The 24,368-nt window shown below is 39.4% G+C and overlaps 1 protein-coding gene and 1 long non-coding RNA gene across 8 annotated transcripts in view; one reads left to right on the top strand and one right to left on the bottom strand.

Moving 5' to 3' along the window:
* On the bottom strand, positions 1-20,337 carry NDUFAF6 (NADH:ubiquinone oxidoreductase complex assembly factor 6). 7 transcript variants are annotated; one of them, XM_074815524.1, is made up of 10 exons: positions 20,119-20,216; positions 19,205-19,309; positions 16,621-16,724; positions 15,606-15,728; positions 10,832-10,888; positions 9,135-9,237; positions 6,281-6,414; positions 4,401-4,502; positions 657-713; positions 1-146 (listed from the first exon to the last, which is right to left on the bottom strand). In XM_074815524.1, the coding sequence occupies exons 3-10, from the start codon at positions 16,639-16,641 to the stop codon at positions 18-20; spliced, it is 726 nt and encodes a 241-aa protein (XP_074671625.1). In that variant the 5' UTR covers positions 16,642-16,724; positions 19,205-19,309; positions 20,119-20,216; the 3' UTR covers positions 1-17. The 7 variants fall into 7 exon arrangements, with proteins under 7 accessions (XP_074671625.1, XP_074671635.1, XP_074671597.1 ...); XM_074815534.1 differs by having other exon boundaries at positions 15,606-15,787; positions 20,119-20,215; XM_074815496.1 differs by lacking the exon at positions 19,205-19,309 and having other exon boundaries at positions 16,625-16,724; positions 20,119-20,337.
* LOC141919625 (uncharacterized) overlaps positions 20,257-24,368 on the top strand; it is a 10,817-nt gene continuing 6,705 nt past the window's right edge. Inside the window, exon 1 of the long non-coding RNA XR_012622035.1 lies at positions 20,257-20,375. This is a non-coding gene — a long non-coding RNA (uncharacterized LOC141919625). The remainder of the gene's footprint in view (positions 20,376-24,368) is intronic.

Below are 24,368 nucleotides of genomic sequence, written 5' to 3' on the forward strand. Positions count from 1 at the left end.
CCATTTTAGAAAAAACTTTAATATGTTTTTTTCCAAGATCTAATATATAAATGCAATGGTAATAATGTACTCTTCTTTTGTAAACTTGGATGAAATATATTGAAGTCCACTTTTCGCATATTATATAAATAATCATCTAAAGCAACCTAGAAGAGAAGAAAAAAGCTTAGTCTGTATGGTGCACACAAATAATTAGGCATTAAGTTTAAAAAGCAATACATGAAACCTAATGAGGAACTGCAAAAAGGCTTGACAGTTTGCCCCTTTTATTAAGTGGTAGCGTAATCATCACATTCAAAGGATATAAAAAAGGCAGGCTTTGTAAAGAGAAGCATGATGATTTACTAGACCAAACAGCAAATTATAAAAATAGACAAGATTTTGGACCTCTGCATCAGAACAATGGTCTATGGATATACAGACATCTTGGGCAAAATGATGTAGTTAAAGAAGAAGGATTAGAATTGTTGATCAAAACTATGAGGTTCCACAGTCAGGCCCACATTATGATTTTCACAAATTTTAGGTACTACATCCTCCCAAAATAAACACATGAAGCATTAGTTAACCACGCTTAATTTGATACTCTACTCTTCACAAACGTATTAGCACAGACATGAGTCCATCACTTAAAGAGTACATGATATCACACCCACCGTACAGAAAAAAGCAGGATATGCCTTCACAGGAACTTTCTTACTGAAAGATCTAGCCTGAAAGTAAATGGGGTGAGGTGGGAGAAAAAAGAAAACAAAAAACAAATATACTTATCAGGAGAACTTAACATTTCAGATTAAACAATAAGTACTACATATAATGGCTAGAAGGCAACAGACTGTATTACAAGCTTCGTCCCTTCTTATTTTGACATCCTGACACTATAATTTTTCATTATGTGCAAGCCAGCACCATCCCTTACTGTATACAAAACTATGACACTGAAAGTATGTAATACTGGGAGAGGCCTGCTAAAATTCTTATATTGTTTGACAACCTTACAGTTTACCTATAATAAACCAATGTAAATTAGCATCCCTTGTTCCAACAAAGTTCCAAGCTGCACCTCATTTAATAAATACGGTTTAACCCTTTTTTCCCCCCCACCAAATAACTCTTTGCATCCCAAGAGACAGGAATAATGGAAGACCAGAAATGCATTTCTCTGAGTACATCTTTTTGCTCCAGTGTTGCCATCAGTCCCAGAAGTCCAGTTACACTCCATTTACATTTATGGGACTTCGAAAGGATCTCAATGCCTCAGGTCCTCAGTATCTACACATAAACAGAGTGTAAACCATGGCTGAATCAAATCTACAATTTAAACCCACGTACAACTCAGGTACATCTAACAGAGCTGAAGCAAATATTCCTGTAATGTTTATTTATAAATACAGAATCACTCTTTGTTTTCCCTTTTCTTACAGGTTAATACAAACAAATTAACCAACCCTCTACGAATACTGATGAGAATGTATGAGCTTCTGTTAGCTTTCCATGGATCTTTCCAGACAACTGAGAAAATCAGGATGAAACTTTAGGGCAGAAAAATACTGAATCTTTTCAGAAGGCATATTATTTTAAACTCTGGGATGTAATAACATGTGTGCATGTGTGTGTATATGTATCTCTAAAAAAAGAAAATGCTCTTGCCTTATCTAATGCTCTGCCTTATTATTATTAATTGCAAGATGAAAAAAGAAAGTAATCTTGCTTGACCTTCTTAACCCAGAATGGGTTGCATGTCATTCAGAAAGCACGTTATCCTCCTTGGTAAATTGAGTCCTTAATGATCTAGCATAACTGAGATAAATGCAGAAAGCCAAAAGGAGACCCTCTTTTAAAAAGAGTAATAGGGGGAGGGGAGCTTAAGAGAAAAAGGGGGAACATGTAAATGTATTCACAGGCTTTTGAAGTGATCACTGTGGGACTGACAGAGCACTTTTATTCTAATAAAACACACAATTCCTAGAGAAAACTGCAGTCTTCATTATCTTATTTTGCCCTCTGCTGGTCACAGCATCAGCAAGACCTGGCCACACTTCAGAAACTTTTCTCCCAAGATTAAGTGCCACATTACTACAATATGCTTCATATAGTATTGCTGAGACTGAATTTAGCATTTGAGGACTATGTTTCTTCTGACTGTGAAATGGTGCTGGTAACTGTTACCCTCATCCTCCAAAATATGTCATTTGTGTAACAAATGCTGAGATTGTTGAAACCTCTCTGCAGGTTCAAGCTTTACCCTACCCTGTAATTCCAACTAAGACAGAGGGCAAGTGGCTGAAAAGACCCTCAGGCAAAATAAGATGGTGATTTTATACACGAGAACAGATGCATTTAAAGGCATCAGCCCATTACATTCACCTAAAGCTTTGAAATATCCAGCAAATGTTGCCAGCAAAAGCCTATTTCATCCATTAGGAGTGAAAGTATCTTTATCCTTGCATTAACAAAGACATCTGATTATCAAGGAGCCTCATACCCTGTTATTACTGCCAGTTATTGCCAGTTCAAGTGGTTTAAACACTCTAGAGATCCTGCACTGTCAATTATTCTTCACTGATGATGATGGAGGCTAGAAACAAGTATTCAGAGAGGAATTTTTTAATTTGAATTAAGATGATATAACCCATCCATTTAAAAAAAATAAAGGGGTGGGGGAGGGTGTCAAGATCAACATTCAATTGAATAAAATGCTGCCCTAATCTGTTTTCCTTGTGTTTATACTTTTCTGTATAGTCTCCAATTACATGATCACACTGCATATTTTCCATAGGACCCTCCCAGTGCATAACATGGGCAGGGCTCTAGGAACAGAGTGGGAAGAAAGTGGGGGTAAGGTTCTGCCTGTTCTCTTCAGGAGCTGATGGCATGCTGGGAGACAGGGGACCAATGTACTAAGAATTATCAATTATCTGAAAGGCTCTGGAGAACTGAATTCTCTCCCTGCTTCTGTCCCAAAGTTTCCATGCGATACCAGCAACCAAATTTTAAACATCTGGACAATAAATACACACTGCTCGTTTTCCATGCCTCCCATCCCTGACATGAGGCATTTCAGGCCAGGCACTTGGCATTTTTGTAAGCCACAATTGCAACCAAAGTCAATGGGTTTTACACAGTGTGCGTTATGGGTTGAGGGGTGGGGAATAAAAAAAGAAAAATCAAAATATTTCAGCTTGAACAAAGATAGTGGACAGTTTTGACGTTACATTTTCTTTGTCTCTGTTCCCTGCTTCTAAATGGAAAAAAAAGCTTCCTTGGGCATATGACAACAAAAATTGAGACATCAGGTGAAACAACATGAACAGGAATGCATTCAATGCAAATTATAAATAGTCCGTATTAAAAATAAAGCCCAAGGCCACATATTATTAACAAAAAATAAAAACATGAATCAACTAATGACCGACTGAACAAACCAGGGATGCCTCATTTTACCTTCAGAAAAATTAAGAGTTCTCCTATCTCTACAGGATAAAATGCTGTGATCACAGGTAATGCGGTAATTGAGGATTATATTAATGGTGTAAATGCAGAGATAAATCTGGCATTTCTTTACTTGGAAGTGGTATCTTTTCAGACTACATTGACTGTAAGTATTGGGTGCAATACTCAACGTATATGCACACATGTATTTGTAGACATAAGAAACTCTTTACAGTGCTTCTTGCAAGTTTTGTTTTCCAGGTAAAGGCAGACACAGCACTGCTGATGAAACACTCTTCTGCTTTTGTATTATGTACCAACAAGCAATTCAGAGTGTAGCGAAAATATAAGCATAAAAGAAAAATGGAGTAGGACTCTGCAGTTCTTCAGGATTCATTATCCACTGTTCCAAGCAAATAAAGTCTTTCCTAACTCACTTGGCTGTGAGCCAGAAAAATAAACAGAAAGCACCTTTCCCAACATAGTTTTGAGCATGGCTGGTCATGTTAGGGAATGAATCCCCCTCCCACACACACTAACCAGCAGTTAAAGGCAACATGCTCTGCTTTCCTGGCAGCCACTCCACCGTGCTGTGAAATACCATTTGCAAAAGTGCTTTCTATGGTGCTGATCCCATGCTGGCATATAGTTGCATTTATAAAAGTCTGCTTGAAGTTTCTCTCCCAGTAATAAGGCTTTTAGGCAGTATTTATATATATGCACTTGGACCTGGCTGCAAGTAAACTGGCTCCTGTACATACAGATAAGTGTGATATTTGTACAGAAGTAGTTGTAATATTTAAAGGTTTTGTGTGGTGTTTTTTTTTACTTTAAACTCTCAAAGTAATTAAAGGTAAAATATTTGAAATTAAGCATGCAGTTGTAAGTCTTCTCACAACACATATGCATAATGCTTTGTGAAGATTAGCATCAATCACATTTATTTAAATAAAGGGAAGGAATCTCACATGTTCTAGATGAATATGGGCCTGGCTGGCAATGTCATAAATTACATCTCTCACATTTTTCTCTTGCTTGCCTCTTATGAAATCCTCTTGTGAAACTCCATGCTAGACATAGGAAGGAAAATCAAAAAGAGAAAAAAAACCTCAATAAATATCAAGTTTCCATTTTAGCTTCTCAAAAACCTGTCCCAGCAACCAAACTAATGACACAAGACTGAAACAGCCTAAATGTTTTACCACTGCCCCCTCCTTTTTTATTTCCCTTTTTATCAGTCACTTGGAAAAAAATTCAAGAGAACAAAGGGAACAGTTGGTAAAGACTCTCTCTGCATTAATTTGTTCCCTAAAAACTCTGTCGTCACTCAGATAAACCAAGACAGATTTTAAAGTTTTGGGAATTTAGATCAGTTTAGATGCCCAATTTTTGAATGCTAATCCAAGAAACAGTATTAAGCAGAAGCAAGCCAGTAACAGCTAACACAGAAGCCACACTGGCTTATGAAGTAAATCATTATTTTGGGTTTGGTGTGGACCACCAGGCTTGCAAAAAAAACCAAACCAAAAAAACCCCAACAAAAACAAACAAAAAAACCCAAACCCAAACCAACCCACCCCCAAAACCCAAACCAAAAAAACAAAACCACCAAACCCTCCCCCCCAAAAAAACCAACACCAAACTTAGTCTTTGACCATAGTGACCAATGTTAAGACATAACATGGTATATTCAGAACTGCACCAATTGCCTGTTGATCTCAGCAACACTCAGACATGTGAAAGCTGTATAAAGCTAGGCAGGTAGGCTTCACAGGAGATAGACTCTGGCAGAACTCTGTGATACTTGCCAGCAGCTGAAATGCTTACAAGATGCTCAGTCTCCACAGAAGGGATCCAAGCTGTTTTTACAGTCTCACTGTAAAACACCTTCCGTGGCAAGGAATGACTGTGAATTTTCAGGCTATGTTTGAAAAGCTAAAAACTTGGAAGGACTCCCATACCATCCAGTCCCAGAAGGGCTGAAAGCAGGGTGCAGCTACTTTCTGCAGTCTTATAACCCTGACCTATATTACTATCTACGTTTTTTGCAACTACTTAAATTACTAAACCTCAAATCAAAACTTTCAATTGTATTGAAATGATATTCAGAAAATACTAACACAACTGCCTTAACCAAAATTCATGTAATTATGGTGATGCTTAAGTTAAAAAGAACAGCATTAACACTTTAAAAATAAAGACTGGAGATGAAGGAATAACAGCTGAGATGCCTACAGATCTAGGCAGAGAACATTAATGAAAAAAATCTGAGTTTTAATCCCATTTTACCCAAATTGCAAAATCTGCTAAATTCCAATGCAAATTAGGTGTACAGTTTAAATTGGAGTACCCCACTATCTCCTACAACAAGGTATGCAATGTATGCTTATATGTTACAAAAAAAACCCCAACCCCAAAAAAACCAAAAAACCACAAAACCACCAGCACAGTTATGAAAAGGTAGCAAAGAGAAACCTGAGAAGATTGTTCAGAAGTAAAATTTCTCATAGTGCTTCCTTTACAGGGACAGCAAAAGGAAAAAAAAAAAAAAAAAACACAAAACCCAGACCCCATTCCATATGTGTATTTCTACACATTAATGGAAAAATTTCTGAAAGCTAAAATACTACTACATTTAATAAAAAAACAACACCTGAAACCATAGTTTCATAAAGGTCACACCTCCCAAAAGATATAAAACCATGACAATGGCATATTACTAAGCCACAGCAGAAAGAGTAAACTAAAGAAAAAAGGTGTTCTGTTTCTGGCCGAATAAATTATGATCTCGTACCTAGCACCTGCAGACAGTTAGAAACGCTATACCCAGACAACTTGCTTCTCTTACCAACATACAAATGTCCATGGGAAGAAAGACTTTTTGTCTTGCACTATGATACGGAGTTGCTCTTAAACAGGTAACTATGCCTTGGGCTTTTCCAATGTGACTGGCTGCATGGTCGGCATGGATGTCCCTCACACCTAAAATTGCAGAAATAATATGTTTAGAAACATACTGTCAGGCCTTTTGAGGGGTATAGTCTTCCCTGATGGGTATCACAGTCATATTTAAGGAAAGCTAAGTGCATTGGTCCACAATAGAACTGTCTACGTTCATAAATGGCCTTGAGATCTCATCTCAAAGGTGCAAAGCAGCAGGCAAATTCATTGATTTCCACATTCAGAAGTAAGATACCTTAGTTTGTTGCAGCTTCTGCAAAGGGTATACTTAGCAGATCAGCACCTATTCAGATATAATACATCAGTACACAAACTCATTTTCATTGGCATGTCCTCTCCGAGGATAACAGTATTCTAAGAACTGTTTTTCCTGCCAGAAAAATCACTCAAGTGTGAGATTCCTGACAAGCATTAATACTTAGAGCATGGTTTCATGATTAGCTGCAGCTGATTCAGTGTGTACTGAAGCCAAAGAGAATGGTCCTACGCTTCCCCACCAAACCCGTATTTCTGCCACCTCCCTTGTGCTGTCATGGGCAATGAGGCAGTAGCATGGCAAACTGAATCAGATCACCAAAGTAATGGAAAACTAACTTTAGTTACTGCACAGTCACCCAACTGTGAGAACTGAAAGAAGAGGGAGATGAGTGGGGCAGAGCAGCACCACTGCTCTTCACGGCAAGACCATACAAGGTTGGCTTAGACTGATCATAAAGCCATAATGTTTTCACAGGAAAAAATTAATAAAATGAAAATTTAAAGGATAATTGAAATTTAAATTCATAAAAACTCTAACAGAAGCAGCATTCTACAAAGAAAGAAATAAGGATACAAGAATTACAGAACAATGAGCCTAACTAACACCTGAAAACAATACTAGCCATACCAGATTCACTGACCAAGCCTGCCTGAGCCTTGCACAGGTCACAGAAGCCTTTGCAAAACTGTGGCTATAGGTAGACTACGTGGAATTATTTTGGCAATGGCAGCAGAAAGCAGAGTGTGGCTTGGAGGAATCAATGGATATAACTTACTGATACTGACTGGGCAGTTCAGGCTTTACATATAACTAGGAATTAAAAAAAAAAAAAGCTCAAAGAGTAAGAGTTAGCAATGACTCATGCTCAGCCTGGGAATATATCCCAAAAGTGAGGTTCTGAAAAGGTTTAACAAAATTATTGAGTTGTACCAGACTCCTAACTACTTAGGCAATGAATCAGAGAGCACAATATTAATATTTTTAAATGATAGGAGCTGGGAGGAAGTACCAGGACTTTGGACTACAAGATTACCAGTCAAAATGAGCTTGACAAAATAAGTAACCCAAAGCCAGTAAGAATAAAGCAGCACTACTACTGGGAGATACACACACAAACAGGAGACAGCTCAGGAACAAAGAAATTAAAAAGAATAAGAAATTTAGCAAACATGACCTGTAATTAAACCAGGCCCACCTAGTCTAGAAAAGACTAGATGGGAAACACCAAGAAAAAGGCTGCGTTAATTTCTCCATTTGTGAAAAAAAACCACAGAAGTTAACTGTTTAATATGCAGTGAAGGAGACTTTTGCTTAGATATTTTCTTACATCAGTATATTCAAGAGAAGTTAAACATGACAATAGGGCACCTAGAAAATCTGGAGCCCCCATAACAGATTTTCAAGAACAGGATCATCTGACTTGTATCAGAAGTGACCCAAGCATGATTGAACTTCTTCAGAATCAAGTACATTTCTCAGAATGGAAGACATTGATATTTCTCATACTCCGACATTTCTTCAATTAGAAGTTCAGAAAGACACTTGCAACATTTCACTGATTTCCTGCTGAGGAAGCAAACATCAGATGTTAAGAGATAGGTTCCTTATTTCTTCCAAAGAAGAATGTGCTCACCATATCTCTCTTTCTACTTCTCTTTCTTTTTGCTTTTTAAACTCTTTTAACCTCAGCATTGGCTTTCCATCAGACTACTCTGATAAGGAAAATTTTGCTACTACAATATTAAATACTACTAAATAATAATTATTCTCACTCTTCTTTTACACCTGAGCTCATACAGGAAATACTTTCACAATGCAACAGGCACCTAAAAGAAAGTTACCCTCTTCTTCACTGCAAATGGACAGTTCTTTGCCAATCTGTGACTCTTAGTATTAGACAAGACACAGATACTAGCTCTTAACCACAAGGATCGTATCATCTTCATTGCATTTTTTCTAGATGTTCTATTATTGATAGTTAACCCACTTTTAGGAAGAGAAGAGGATTCAGAAATAAATTTACAACATCACCAAGGAAAGTTTATAGGTTGGGAAATCAGCTGTTTCAAGATAACCAGTGTACAACAGCCCAATATAGAACAACAGCTGCAGAATGACTACAGCATTTTGTGTTCTGACAAGTGGGACAATTCAAAAATATGGTGAAGAGCTGAATTTACCACACTCTGTAATAAGATCAAGAAAAGAGAAAACAAAGCAACGAAGAACAGAGCAGTAGGAAACCACACTTCAATGAGCTTTCCCTGAGTAGTTTCTAAGGAAAGTATGTAGTTCTAGGATAGGTGCAGTAAGATTTCAGATTTATGGTTGAGCATTCAAAAGAAATCTGAAGTATTACCTAAAACAACTTCTACTGAGAATAAACTCCAGTGGAAAAAGAGTGGGCTTTTTGAAACATCAGTAAATATTGTACCTGCACTAATGAATCATCAATAAAATCTAAAAAGGGGAAAACTCCTACCCAGCGTTTCCAAGGTGAGGTACAAGAGAGCACTCTGAGTGTTCTCAGCATATGTTTCAAGCTCCTGGATGTTACGGTACGCTCTATCATCCAAATTCTTCTCCTGTAATATGAACGCAGAACTTCAGTAAAATGTAAACATAACTGCTATTTGTACAAGTTTATTACTACAGTCATCTCAGCCTAATTCACTATTAGAAAAGAAAAAGGACAAAATTAAGAGATATAGAGTATAAACTCAGAAGTAGTCATTAAAGCTTATAGCAAGTCTAACATAACTGAGTAGCTAAATGCAACTGCATTCATCTCTGGTTACTAGGGCAAATATAACATTTTGCAATAATAAGAAATCAGAATTCTTCATAAAAAAAAGATACAACCAAAACAAAACATCATATGGTATTCTTACACTATGGGGTTGCCAATTTTAATACTTAATTTGCATCTGAAGCACAGAGAAATTTAGATAAATAGGAATATATTTTTTAAACATGCACAAAAATCAATCCATGAAATACACACATGAGTTTCAAAGTCATACGAAAATACACCCAAAAATATAATATCCTCCATCATTCTTCCTGTCCTAGTGGCTTTTGTGGTTAAAACGTACCAGTTTTAAGATTAAAAACCAGTCTTAAGGTTAAAAACCTCTGAAGTCTTTCATAGCAATGACACTCTGCAAGTAACTGACCATCAGTTTTCTCAAGTTGTAACTTCATGAGACACTAACTTTAGCAGCAAAGCAAGAAATTCCTGCCCTCAGCTATTCATTCCTGCCCTTGTGTCAGAGCTGGTAGCAGCATCACTGTACCAGTGAAATTCTTCCTCTTCCCCACCCCCCCGCCCCTAGAAAAATGATGAATATTTTAAAATTAATATGATTTGAATGCTTCAATTTACAGCACTGCTTAGAAAAAACTGCAGCCATGTTAAGGAGAAGCAGCAAAGTGTGGTAGAAAGGTTCAGACGGGTCATTTAATTTTTGAGATTTTATATCCATGACTCATCTCAAGAGAAGGCTATTTAGGAACAAAATTGACATGGCAAGAAAAGAGGTGAGGAGGAGTAAGATGATGCCAATGATGTAGATTTGTGCAACATTTTGCAATATGCAAAATGCTTTTTCTCTGGGGCAGGATTGGAACGGCACAAAAAGAGAACATGTACAATTTTCTCTTCTTGTACATCTTCATTTCCATTTCTATTAAACTGTAGTTTTTCAGAATTCTTAACAGTTGTATTTGGAGACCTTACTACTTAACCCCATAGGATGGAACTTCACTCACTCACATACAGAAAGGTATCTAAGTGTAACTCCCAGTGGATTACATCTAGGGGTAACCACTTCAAATCAGGATTAGAGACCAGCAACAGAAAACATGAGCACTGATACATTGGTTATCAGAGCAGGAAACAAGAAAGATGTGGACTTCACAAACTACATCTATTTTAAAGCAAAAATAAACAAAGGATTCTATTAGCTGTTTTGCCCAGAAAGAGCAGAAATTATGAGTAGGAGCATCAAGGAAGAACTAAAAGGAAATATAGCAGTAGCATTCTGAAAGAGAAATACTACTGCCAGGAAAAGATTAATTACTTAAGCTTTTGTTTTACACACAAACACATAAAAAATAAGGGGAAAAAAACCAAATATGACTAAAACCAGAATCAGACTTTGAATGGTAAATACTTACTCTTTCATCAATGATCTTCATGAACCACATTTTAGTCAAGTTATGCCTCTTGACAGCCTGAAAATTATTAAATAAAACATCCATGTTAATGTGTACAAAGAGATGGTAGTACTGCATTCTGAAGGCTGAAACATATTTTATATAATCCTTTTCTTACAAGGATGGTATTCACTTGGTTAAATCAAAGTCGTATGTCAGTGGACAATGAGAATCTTCAAATACAAAAATTTTCAACTGGTATTTCTTACTAGTTGTTGCACATAAAAAATGAAATCTTGGACATCAAGCCAGTTAATCAAAAGCATTTCTTTAAAAATATTTTTGAAAGTAATTTCTTCTTTCATGGAGTCATATGTTCCCACAAAATATTTGCAGACAGCTATGTTCACTTTCCAAAGAGAACATAGTTTCCTCCAGAGTCAAGAAATAAAAAATTTCCCCTGTAAACTTTCAAGAAGACATCAGTACAACACAGCAATACATACTGTAAACACAGCATGTATAATGGCAATATTGTTGTTTTGTTTAAAAACATATCCCACAGCATCTCTTCTTTTGGCTCTTATCTTGTATTTGACTTCCTTCCTGTACCACTTCATTCTAACAACCTACCTTCAATCCTTTTACTTACACACACTGAATTTTGCAGACCACTTTGTCAGAAAGGTTACAATTAGAGATATAAATATTTAAAAACAAAACTTATGGAGTGGATTTCTCACAATCTTAGCCTTTATAGCTCACTTTCAACTTCTTTACATCCACTGTATTTGTAAATAAGTTTTCAAGGTTTGACGAGACTAGATCTTCTTGTTGATTCAGCAAAATCTGCTTGAGGAAATACTTGGTATGTGAAAAGGCAAATTTTAAGTTACAACTACAAATGTCAGTTTTGCTTCTCACTCGTTTGTCTTGAGTATCATTTTGTAAATTAAATCCTTGAAACAGTCACAGGTCAAGACTTAAAGCACCAAACTGAGTCCTGCTAAATTACCTAGTTTGTACATTACATCCATTTTGAGCTACCTTCATTCAACCATACAGGTCCTCATTTTTCGAAAGTTTTGAAAATTGTCTTCTCCCACAGAAATGAATGAAGAATTAAGCCTCATTTTTTGCACGTTCAAAATGGACAGATAAGTAAGAACAAGTATCATACAGTTGCTGTATAAGTTTATATTAAAGTCTGAGAGTTGAGCTATAATGCTAGAAATACTACTTAAGGCTATTTATATACTTCACTAGTGCATAAACTCTTGGAATCCAAATGTGAGTATTCTGGGATATACAAAACTTCGGGAATACATTTAACATGATAAATTAGTATTTATTCTGGAAAATCAAAATTGTCCTCGTACGAACTCAACAGCGAGAAGAGAGTATACATAAAATATGCTGTGCAAAAGACATACTAATTCTATTAACAGCTCTGCAATGCTTGTGAGTCCAGGTGTCTTTCCAAACCCTTTCTAAGAATTGCAATGACATTCTTGAACATTTGTGAAGCTGTGTTCTTCAAATAAGTCATTCTTGGGGTATTTGCTGAAACATAGAAATAAAATCACATCTTGAGTGCAAAGGTCACCAGGTCAGGTTGGATTATTAGTTCACTCCAGGGCTTTGCAGTATTCAGAGCTATCAGAGCTCCTAGAAATACTTTCTGAAATATTTTTCAACATCTTATTTCACAACCAGTTCTGTTTGGATTGTCTTATATTGTTCTTCCTTTAGAGAAATCATATGTGGGGTGAAATCTTACCACAGAGATAGGCCAATTCTTTCTTCCACTTCAAAATCAGTTTTCTGTTTTGTGAGAAAGGAGTGTGACTGGCAGTCTTAGCTGTTGGAAAGGGTTGCAATTGGTATCTCAATATCCAAATGATTTATATCTGAATGTTGTAGCGGTTTTGGCTGGGATAAAGTTAAATTTCTTCATAGTAGCTTGTACGGGGCTATGTTTTGGATTTGTGCTGAAAATAGTGTTTCTAATACACTGTTTTAGTTATTGCTGAGCAGTGCTTACACAGAGTCAAAGCCTTTTCTGCTCCTCACACCACGTGACAGGTGCACCCACTCAATGAAAACAGGGCTTCTTGACTGATGGAAATGTAGCAGCTATTCATTTCCTTTTCCTGGGCCCTTCTCAGGGCTCTACAGTACTTGGGGCCCTTGGCCAATAGGAGCCAGTATTGACCACAGATCAGATTTGGCTTGGGTATAAATGGAGGTCCTCGGGGGAGCCATTTTGAGCTAGTCCTCCCACTGGAGCGGCATGCTGCGGTCAAGGATTCTCCCCTTGGGTCAGGGCACCACTCAAGGAAACTCCCTGAGGTTCCTATGGCTCAGGGCGCTGCCTACAAAGTTCCTTGCGGTTGCCAGCCCTTATTTGTTAGGCAAGTGACAGAGCATTTTGGGTTGTTAAAGCCTAGGAAGTGGTGATAGCTTTGTTCTCTTCTCATGGACATTCAGATCTGCCATTGAATGTTTGCAGAGTGCTAGTTAATTGTGCTGATAATAAGTTTTTAACTTTTTGTTGTTGTTTATTTGAGAGCCTCCACAACACACCACCCCACCAGCAAGTAGGCTGGAGGTGCACAAAAAGTTGGGAGAGGACACAGTTGGGACAGCTGACTCCAACTGGCCAAAGGGATATTCCATACCATGTGATGTCATGCTCAGCAATAATACTAGGGGGGACATTGGCAGCGGGGGGGGCATCTCCTCAGAGACTGGTTGGACATTGATACACACACCCCCCTCCACATTGATACACACACAAGCCACCTGAAATTGAAAGTGGTCAAAAGAATATATACAGTCATACCTAAAACTAACTTGTACCTAACCCACTCAATCAGACAACTAAATGAGAGGATATCTTCAGAAACAAAAAAATAAAGCAAGTTCCTCCTTGGAAAGGAGGAGCAAACAGTCTTGTTCCTGGGAAGTTTGTCATATGCTGGAAGAGAGACAGAAAGAAGGAAATAAAAAGCAAAGGCACAGATTGACATGCAAAATGACCAATTCTGCATTTTAATGCCTGCATTAAAGTATCATCCCTAGGTGCATCTTCAGCACCCATAATCCCACAAAAAGGCTCACAAAATTTGCCAGTCTTCATTCTAACTGTATGAATGCTTTGTGGTGGCCAAGGCACACATTTTATCTGAGCTGGAAACACCTATGAATAGCTCTGGTCCTCCTAAAAGTGACTGTAACAGGTGTTTTATTTTAATTGTTGGCTTTACCTATGTTTTCTCTTAGTTAAACACAGTGTATCCTGTTTAAATCCCAATTTTAATCTAAACATGAGTGTTGATAGACAGAACAAATGCTCACTTATGCTTTATTTCACATTTGAAGGAGGAAGAGTCAGGGAGAGGCCAGTTTCAGCACTGCCAAAAATCACTGAAAGAGGACTTGAAAAAGACTCATTTTTGTGGTCTCAGAGGTGCAGCAGAGTGGATGTGAAGCCAAAATGGCAACAAGTGAAATGCTCTAATACTGCAGGAACTGCATTGTCCTAACCCACCATTACAGTGAGTGTCCTGCTTTTCCTGGGATTTTAACAGGAATAATGCAAGTGAATATTTGGATGAAGGCTCCTCATTTCACTGCCTGTTTTTCAGCAGGTCCATAAACCTAACAGCCTATGGGATCTACATTAAATGTATTCAGCTATTGAGATCTAGACAAACTGCAGCTCTTCCTGTTCAGGAGCTTGGAGATCTTTAGTTTAAATGCAAATTCTGATCTTAAGAGTAGAGGCCTTATGGAAGCTGATTTTTTGGAAGGTTCTAATACTTACTGTGGCTCGTGGCTCTAAAATGACAAGTTAGCAATGTTTGGAATTTCTGTCCCTGAAGAAATTAAAAATTGAACTCGATGTGACCCTGATAACCTCATCTAACTTTGATGTTAGACTTTCTCCGAGTGGCAAGTTGGACTAGATGACAACCAGAGATCCCTACCAACTAAATTATTTTGTGGTTCTATATCAGCATCAAGAGGAAATCCATTTACACTGCCTTCAGACCTTCAATGATCTATCAAACTTATCATTGACAGATCTAAGTAGAACAAAAAACTTTGAAAGAAAGCCTCTGTTTCTCTGGCCATGACCAACAGAGGAACAGATCTGTAGGTGTGCTTTATGTGTGATGTTTTAGTGCCTGCAGAACTCATGCATCTTGGTAAAAATAAACTGTTAAGTTCACAAGTACATTCCCTGTTACTCAATGCACACAAAAGGATCCGTGCAAAACTAATACATAAATAGAAGTCATCAAGCAACTCTTGATGTGAGGAGAAAACTGTATTAAGATTCTCCCTTTTACCCAGTAACTGTGTCTATGAAGATCCTGGGCTTTTCCTCATACCCTCTTTGTTAGTTCAACCTCTGTGCTTAGCCTCCTGTCTTTTTGTACAGCTTAATCTCTTCAGGCAGGACTAGCACTGGCTCAGGAGGATACTTATGCACTTCACTTGCTACAAACTTACAGCTTACCACAATTTCCTCTCTCTTCACCTAAACAGAAAAAGGCAGATTGTTCACAGAAATCAGACCCTCCAAGTAAGTCCCACCTAAATATCCTCCTTCTCCAACTCTGCTCTTCGGTTGTAGGTATTTTACAGTATCACACACAGACAATTTATCTGTTTTACATAAAACAATGTTGTTAACTACGCAACACAGCACACACAAAACATTGTCATTATTTCCACAGTAGTATTTTAGTTAAGTGAATTTTAGGACAACAAACTTGTATTTTACCCTCCACAGTTCTGTAGCAACTGGTTGATGTGGTGGGTTATCGCAGTATATATCTTCCACAGCCTCCCTCCAGAACTGCATTCGCATCAAACCTATAGTCTTCTGAGTTATGGAGTCTTTAATCTGGAAAGGATACATCTGGAGTGAAATTCAGTGTCTTTAAGGCACTTGGTCTATCTACACTGAAAAGACAGACACACAGGACATAGCCAAACTCAGTAGGGAAAGTGCTCGGTTCTGAATTTATGTTTGTTCCTCATAAAGTGTACAAACACTACAGAGAGTAAAAAAAAAAAAAAAAAAAACATCTTCACCACAACCTCTTTCAAACCCATGGAGATTAAGCCGTGGGCGACCCTCACACCTTGGCTTTCTTCCCAGAAGGAAAAGAAGCAGCAGTAACAGCAGCGAGGGAGGGCAGCACCACGGGCTGCCAGAAGCACGGCCCACAGAAGCTGATCCAGGATTTTGCTTGGTCGGCACATTTCCTGGATCGCTCCTTTCTGGCAAGTGTTACCAACTTTCCTGGTTGCACTGGCAGTTTCTGGCCACCTAGGGAAGGGGAGAGACTGCAGCCACTCCCCTCTCCCAACTTTAATTACAATCTTCCCTCCCGGCAGCCCTTCCTTCACCTAGCTTCTGCCAACAAAGACCTGGGACCGATTGTATCATCCAAGTTTTTGACAGACCTACAGACAGGATTTAGCTGCACTTTACCAGTTCAGTCGCTGCATTCCAAGTCAGGACATATATGCAATCACGTAACAGTATCAAGGACCACAGCCTGTTTGTTATCATTTAACTTTAAAATGCACGACTAAAAAGGAAAGTCAGACAAACTATGTACATAAACAAACTGGGAGAGGCTGGATACTTTCCAAGTTTGTATTGCACTATTTATTCATTGCCCCTTATAGTACAAAAATTTAATCCTGGCAAAACACCACCTACGAGCATAATTTAGAATACTGAAACTTATTTTACATTTCCAGATTTCACAAATATATTTTAATACCTGCCTGAGCCAGTTCCACATTGAAGGCTCTCAAGGCAAAAGCAGAGGTTCGAGATTCTGCAGGCAACAGCAGAGAACACAGAAACCCTTCATAGTCACGCTTTCTATAAAAGGATGAAAAAACACATTTATTATTTATAGCTCTATGCAAATTGGGTGTGCTATTGCTTAGCACTCAACTCCTAAAATAGTAGCAATAAGTTATAGTTCAAAACTCTGACTTTACAAAACCAGCAGCTTTTAAGCTTATTTTAAAATAAGACAAACGCCAAGAGAGAGGGGATGCTGTCTGAATTCTCAGTGCACCTCTCAAATTCAGATCTCAAGATATTTGGGTAAAGACATGGAGCAAGGCTGTGGCAGAAGCACAAACAGAATCCAGATTGTCCAACTTCCAGTCTTCTGTTCCAAACATGAAACCACATTTCTTTAAAAGATTGTGCTTTGGAACTTGACAGAAGAGCTTTGCTTAACCAGTAAGTTTTTGTTTATTGGCAACTATATGCAAAGCAGAAAAACTCTGGGTCTCTGCAGTTTTGCTGCAGGTAACTTGTTGCCAATCGGGAGTGATATGCCTTTGTTTGGCCACTTGGGTGTGCCATTAAATTAAAAACAGAGTACACAGAATTATAAATTGCAAAATTGTACGTAACTGTAGCTAACAAAAGCACCTGGTCACCTCTGAAAAGCTAAATTGCTTGTTCTGAACAACATTTTTGTGTACTTTCTGATAAGCCTGTCATCTGATTAGCACATGACCAGCAACTTCAAGTTTCGTTTTGAGAATGGAGAAGCAGGTGTCAAGGAAAACACATTTACTCATTTTCATGAAGTCTGCTGTTCTTAGATGTACTCATATTTCTTTTGAATGTGAGCTTAAAACAGCAAAGCCAAACTAAAACCAAGGGTTATTAGTGTTGCTACTTTTATCATTAAACAAAAAGGAAGTGAGATTTAACAGAGGTTCTTACCTCTACAATACACAGCAGCTGATAACTATCAAATGCTTAGAGTTTTCACAACAGTTGTGAAACTTGTTTTAGAGCTCGATGCAAATCCAGAAGCATCAACAAAAAAAAATGATATTTTTTGAATTTTATCAGGCTTTAAGGGTCACCTTCATATTAAAGAACAGATGCATCAAACCTCCCTCAATTAAGACACTTTCTGAAAAGTATTATCAGCTCAAAACCTAGTATTTTTTTCAAGGCTGATTGTAGTAATACCCAGTATTGTCCACCCTGGGCAGAGCTGCAAGGTTCCCAGCCACATTTTCCCAGTTCCAGTTACATAGTTTGCCTGAGTTGTTCACACAACACAGAACCACCTCTACTTCCAGAAAGGAAACAAAGAAACACATTACACAGAGTATACAGCAGCACAATAGAGACATTTGTCTCCCCTCTAGTAATGGTGTTGGCATGTTGGGGTTTTTTTTCCAATTATTCTAAGCTTAAAAGTTAAGTGCAGCAAAGAACAGTTAAGGAAAAAATCAGAAAGAAATGTGAATTTTATGCTGACAGTGTGCCCTTGGACATAACAGTAGAAAAGCAAATCCATTAAGCCTCAGGCTGTAAAATAAAATTGATATTGCTATAGATCATGTTCAACGCCAACTCTCTTCGTGTATTAGTGTACAGAATGAAGAAAGGTAGGAATGACCTTAACTCTGGTATTGAGTGGTTTTCATAGTTTCCCTCTCACATAAGCTTACATATGAACCCACAGACAGAAGAAAAGTTGGCTATGACCATTACTAGACTTTCAGTACAATGAATTTCTTTCACGTTATAAAACTCCATAATCCCACTAAGTCACAAGCTTGTCTTCCAGAGCAGACATCATAAACAGCAAGAGACAGAAAACATATCTACTAAGGAAATATATTTTTAATCAAAGAGCTTAAAGCTACTTTTGAAATAGTTTTTTAACAGAAAAACCCAAGAGAAAGGATATCTGGCATATTGCAACTTTTTGTAATATGTAAAACATAACTCAGTTGTTCCTCCTAATGTGTGGGAGACTCAAATTCAGAACTGGGGAGCTGCTAGCCTCAAGCGTTTTCTGTTTGAACAGTAACTCCCTCCTCTTATTTTTTCTAACTTATGATCTCCACGCAATATATGAGCTACTGTGAACAGCAGCTTCAATTAAATGATGCCAAAAGCATAAGCATTTTTCAGTTTATTGAGTGTTTGTGCATTTTTATAAGTAATCCTTTCTATGGTTTAACAAAAATAAAAACAAGTTAAATTCAACCGCTTCAGCTTCTGTGCCTTGGAACCTAACTGTTCTGTTCACAGTTCATTACTGAAAACATTTTACCTGAACATGTTAACTTTACCTGTATATTAACTGTACACGCGGGCTCTGATCTCCTGAGTAACAGGTGAACAAATCCTGGGTATAATAACCAGGAAAACAAAACTGTAATCTGAAGTTTTATCAAGGAAAATGCAACCTGGCTATGAACTCTGATGCATCTGTAAAGGTCTGCTGCTTGGTGCTGCACAGAAAATCTAAGATTGTCATATTTCTTTCCATTAGTTCTCCTACTTCAAACATTACTGCTGCCCACACACACCTTTATACTTTTTACAAGCATCGGTTTGGAGAAGATGATCCTGTTCCATTCTTTCTATACATGCTTGGAAGCCTTCTCCCTGCTTTTGTCAATCATCTAGGACAACTACAACCAAAGAGAAATTATTTAAGTCTTTACAAAGAGACTTTTTACTTTTTAACTCTTGTGGACTAGAAAGCAGCTACGGGGCCTGGCATGTTGTTTACCATCCAGAAGCCAAGCAGGAAATGTTGCCTGGCCTGGAAGTGTCTGAGCATTTTGAACATGTGTGAGCATTTTGGATTTGACCAAAAATGGACGCTTTTGAAAACATAGACTTCCTCTGCCTCATGTATTCAGGTCAGAGAAGGTACTTGAGTTGTCTGTCCAGCTGTCGGATTTCCTCTGCTTTTGCTCATTTTTCCAAGAAGTACTTGGGAAGTCTGGCTATTTCCCAGTAGTCAAGAAGCTCTGAAAACACCCATTATTTTAAAATACCCACTTCAATAATCCTTCTCTCCAAAAACCCGAGACAATGGAATGGAAACGTTCGGTATTTCAGAAGAAAAGCAGCTGTGAAAGAAGGGGGTGAAGGAAGATTGCCGTTTGCAGGTTAAATCATCCACGTCGTTTAAATACTAAGTCTAGTTTCCGCTGCTGCTCCCCCCCGAAACGCCGAGGTCCGGGAGCAACCCCATCCCCCGGCCCCCTTCACTTCAGGGCCGCAGGGGTTATTTTCGCGGCCAGGCGTGCCCAGGCGAGGCCGAGGGCGGCCCGGGCAGCCGGGGGAAACCCCAGCCACCTCTCCCGGGGAACTGGGCTGCCCCCCGTCCGTAGGGAGGTGCTCGCAAGCCTTCCTGGGGCAGACTCGCCGCCCTCCTCTGCGAGGAGGAAAACCCACGCGTGTGCAGGCCCGCCCCCCCCCGGGCACTCACCGCACCAGCTCGGCGCAGTACTGCGCCTCTCCTCCGGGCGCCGGGTGGCTCCAGCCCGCCGCCGCCCTCCCGCCGCCGAGCCCCGGCCACGGGAGCCCGCCGCGGGCGCCCGCCGCCCTCGCCAGGCGGTGGCAGGGCCCGACCCGCAGCCCACCCCGCGCCACGGCAGCGGCCGCCATGCTGCCCGCCGCTCCGCCCCTCCCGCCAGGCGCCCCGGCCCCGCGGCGCCGCTCCGGTGTAAACGCTTAACGGAGAAGGTACCGGTAGATGGCACTCGAGAATGCGCGGTTTCAGTCTGGGAGCCGTACGGCCTTTTGTTGTCCTGCAAATGGCGTCCGTCGCGCCGCCTTTGCCTCAGTTTCCCCCGGCTCCCGAGGCGGGCACTGGTGGGGGTGGTGGTTCGAGGCGGATTTCTCCGTTCCCGGGGAAACCAGCCACATGGGTTTTTAAACCGGGAGCCCAAAAAGCCTGAGGAATCTGAACTGTAAAAATCTCCTAGCTATGGGCAGTGTGTCATAGGAGACGTACAGGAGTGTCTGTGGGACTGGGAAAAGGCCTCAGGGCCAGATTGCTGTATGAGGGAGTGGAGCAGTTCTGCCTGGGCAGCAAAGCTGACCCCAGGGCGCAGTCCTTGGTAAAATGTTTAAGTTTTGCAACAGAGGGCCAATTTCCTCCTCTTGCCTCAGAGCGGGACTCCTTGTACTGTACAGGCTGGAGTTTATTTAGAGACAGGATGGTCCTGTTAGTCCTGTAGTCAGAGACAGAGTGGCCGTGCTCCCTCAAAGTTTGGCCTATATGGGGATAAGCCAGCAAATTCATACAAAAGTGCTACCCATGCTTAAGAGCAGTTTCATCTTAAAACTAGTTTTTACTAGAAGTACCAGCAGTCTGGCTTTCTTTCTATCCCCAGCCTTGCCATCTTCTTCCTTGGTGCCAGCTTTGACCTTCATTTTATAGTACAGTGAGTTGATTCACAGAGTTAAACCAGCAGAAACACATCCACAGCTTGCTTTTGGTTTTCCTGAGTTCATTTTCTGCCAGTTTGGTGGCCTGAATCAGTTCAGTGCATGGTCAGCTGAGCATCAGCGCCAGCACGGGGCATTAGCACGAGCAAGGGGCTGTGGGCTGGAGACAGGGTATGATCTCTCGGGTTGTGGACAGTAATACCGCTGTTCATTTAAAGTGAAGCCGTGTGGTAAATACAGGGAGAGTTTTGAGTGGGTGGTGACATTCAGGTGACAAGTCATCTGTTTGGAAATGAGAGCAAGCCTTTATTTTGTGTCATAGAGATAATGAGAAGAGGGAGGGTAGGGATCTCACTTAAGCATTATTTGTTTTATTGATTAGCAGCTCTTACGGGTTTACCCTAGGCCTTTCTTCTTCCCTTTCCCTCATCTCTAAGGTTCTCTTTGTCTTGAAACTCTGGACCTTGTTTTAAACCCTTGCTATGCCTTGAGCAGGATTTATTGTTTGTCAGGGCACCCAAAGGAGGTCATTTAGTTGGGTGGAGGCTGAAACTACTGTTGTTTAAGTTTTCAGGGAGAACCCCTAGATAAATCAATCCAGCTCTTTCAGCTGCTGCCAATTCCTGGCAGAAGGGTTACATAAACATACTCTAAATCTCAAGGGTATTATAAATAAATCTTATAAAATATTAACTTTTGTTAATCTCTGAATGAACCAAAATGGTGCTAAACTGATTTAAACCCTTAGTAAGAAAAGAATAAACCAGGGGTCATATAAAAAACAATAATCCTGACCTCTTTCTTGGTGTGCTGACATTTGTTTCTTGTTGTTCTGTACCTTTACTATTCTCATTAAATTACTTTTTTTTCTCTTTAAACAAATATTTCACGTGTCGTGTATAGTTACTGAAAAGCTTCTTCAAGTCTGTATAGATTCTAGTAAGCCTTTTGTGCTGCCAGCTCAGTGGGAGTAATGATTTGGCTTAACGTTTTAGTGAGATTTTAACACTGTATATGAAAATCTAAGATTAGTAAGGAGTGTCTACAAACTTTTTTTAATGATCTCTTTGTGATAAAGACCACATTTCATCACTTTTTTAATGTCTCTCTCAGAAACTGAAAGGTGATTGCCTGTCTCTCTGGTACGTTCTTCTCACTGAAGTATTTTGTCCCGCTGACTCCTCAGATAAAACTCTGAAATCCTTGGGCAGAAATGCTAGTGACAGCAATGGCTGGTTTAGGTAGAGATAATTCAGTTATTGCTCTAACCTGGAATTCCTGGAAAAAAACAAGTTTTTTGTCAAGAAATACCAATCAGTTACAGCTGACCCTTGTTAAAAGAACATCCAGATACTATTTGTCAACATATAAATGAGAAAAGAGACCCTAAGCTATCCCATGATGGCCAAACAGAGGCTGAAGTTTAGAAGGTCTACATATATTCATGTGCTTGTACCAAAATAAGTCTTCACACAGAGGAGAACAGGGTAGAGAAAGACCCGCCTCAGAATGTCCAATGACTGGAGGCTGAGGTGTTCACTGGGATATGGGAGGCTGGCACTAGGATCCCCTGTCTGTAGCAACGAGAGCAGAAATATAAACAGTGATCTGACAGTTCTGTTCTCTACATTCACATGGGCAAGGATATATTCTCCCTTTCTCTCATTTTTCTCTTCTGAATAATCCTGGATTCATTCCAGTATCAGAGTTAAGGAAAAATCTGTATGTAGTAACAATAGTGTTTCCTGTCCAGTTCCATGCCACAGCAAACAGGCGCATGCAGTTATTTTTACCTGGACTGCTAAAAATATTCAACCAAAAATTTTTGCTTAAAGGAGTACACTAAGAAAACATGTCTAACTGAAGTCATTTCAGTCCTGGCCACAGAATAATACATTAAAGCATGTGGTAACAAGCACTGGGCCACTTTAAAATGCAGTTTTCCCATTTTCCATGGTTTAAACATCTAAGTCTTTAATTACAAAGTAGATGGAAAGTTCCAAAAGGACGTTGCAGTGAAGGGGTTTCATCATTGTTGGTGCTGCATTTGTTTGTTATTTGTAGGTTTTTCTGTAGATAAATTGCTAGTAAACATTCATTTGTTTCTTGTTACCATTGTGCTCTTTCACTCCCCAGTTTCAAACACAAATAAAGGTTGTAAAAGGTGCTATGCTAACAGCAGTGGGAAACAAAGACCTTGGTGATTTATGGAGGATGAGGACCACTGCATGCTTCCTTGGCTGTGTGCTGCAGGACTGAGCTGGTGTGACTGTCCTTCAGAGTGAAAGGAAACAGCGATTTTTGCTTACCCACCAGCACCATTGCCAACCGTGGGCATACTCCACTGCACTCAACAGGAATTGCTGCTCATCTGATATTCTCAAGCCTTCTGTGGTTTTACCTCAGATTCAGTTTTACTCCTATGGAGTGAGATGGATCTGACAACTCGCTCTACATACACCATGAAGTAAAGGCCAGATATTACCAACTTTCAGTTACTCCTGATTCAGACTGTAGACTTATGAGTGAAACAGTGGGTATTCAGGTCATACAACTTTTGTTGCATGATACCTTTTGATACCTATCTTTTGTTCAGATAGTCTCTTATCTCTTTTTAGCCAGTGGATTAAAATAGGACTTCTACAGAAAGTAATTCAGAATAAGGACATAGCTTCAGCACTCAGATCATGCTAATTAACCTCGGTCTCCCTACTAGTTGTAGAGTACTGACCCTCTCTCACCAGGAACCTCTCCACAGCTGTGCCACATTCTTTGAACACTCAAACAGGCAGAAGCAGAACTTGGGGCCAAGTTTTCAAGGGCTTAGTGCATCCTAACTGCCCAGCTTCCACGTTGACATCAAAATAAGACCTTCAGAATTAAGAAGCCTTTGCTATTAATCTGAGTTCTTTTGAAAATCCTGCTTTCTGTGGGGACAACGTACTCTCTTCAGAATTTTGTCTCTAGTTTTTCAAGAGCCATCTTAAAACCTCCATACGGTCGTGAGAGGAGATGACTTATCTGACTGCCCTTGCACAGAAGCGCAGGCCCACGCAAACACAGTTTGGTTCCATGTTGTTGCCTGGGGTGACATGCATACAATATCAGATGCAAATACGGTGAGTATTTGAATGGAATCCACAAAGTGTGTGCTTTTAAGATAAAGTAGAGCCAAGTCCTGCTGCTGCTGCTGCTTTGGATGCAAATATATTTGTAATGAACTCTTGGTTTTGTATGTATCCCTTATCTTGCACCTGTTATCATCTTTGTTGTAAAAAGCTTAGG

This window comes from Strix aluco, chromosome 1 (assembly GCF_031877795.1).
Source record: "Strix aluco isolate bStrAlu1 chromosome 1, bStrAlu1.hap1, whole genome shotgun sequence".
Taxonomy (NCBI): Eukaryota; Metazoa; Chordata; class Aves; order Strigiformes; family Strigidae; genus Strix; species Strix aluco.

Excerpts from the sequence above, each read along its gene's own strand:
- NDUFAF6 (XM_074815496.1), bottom strand. The coding sequence starts at position 20,297 with ATGGCGGCCGCTGCCGTGGCGCGGGGTGGGCTGCGGGTCGGGCCCTGC. Across the intron at positions 9,238-10,831 it reads TGAAGATCATTGATGAAAGA|GAGAAGAATTTGGATGATAG; the intron begins GTAAGTATTTAC and ends TTCATATTACAG. Across the intron at positions 147-656 it reads ATCCTGCTTTTTTCTGTACG|GTTGCTTTAGATGATTATTT; the intron begins GTGGGTGTGATA and ends CTTCTCTTCTAG.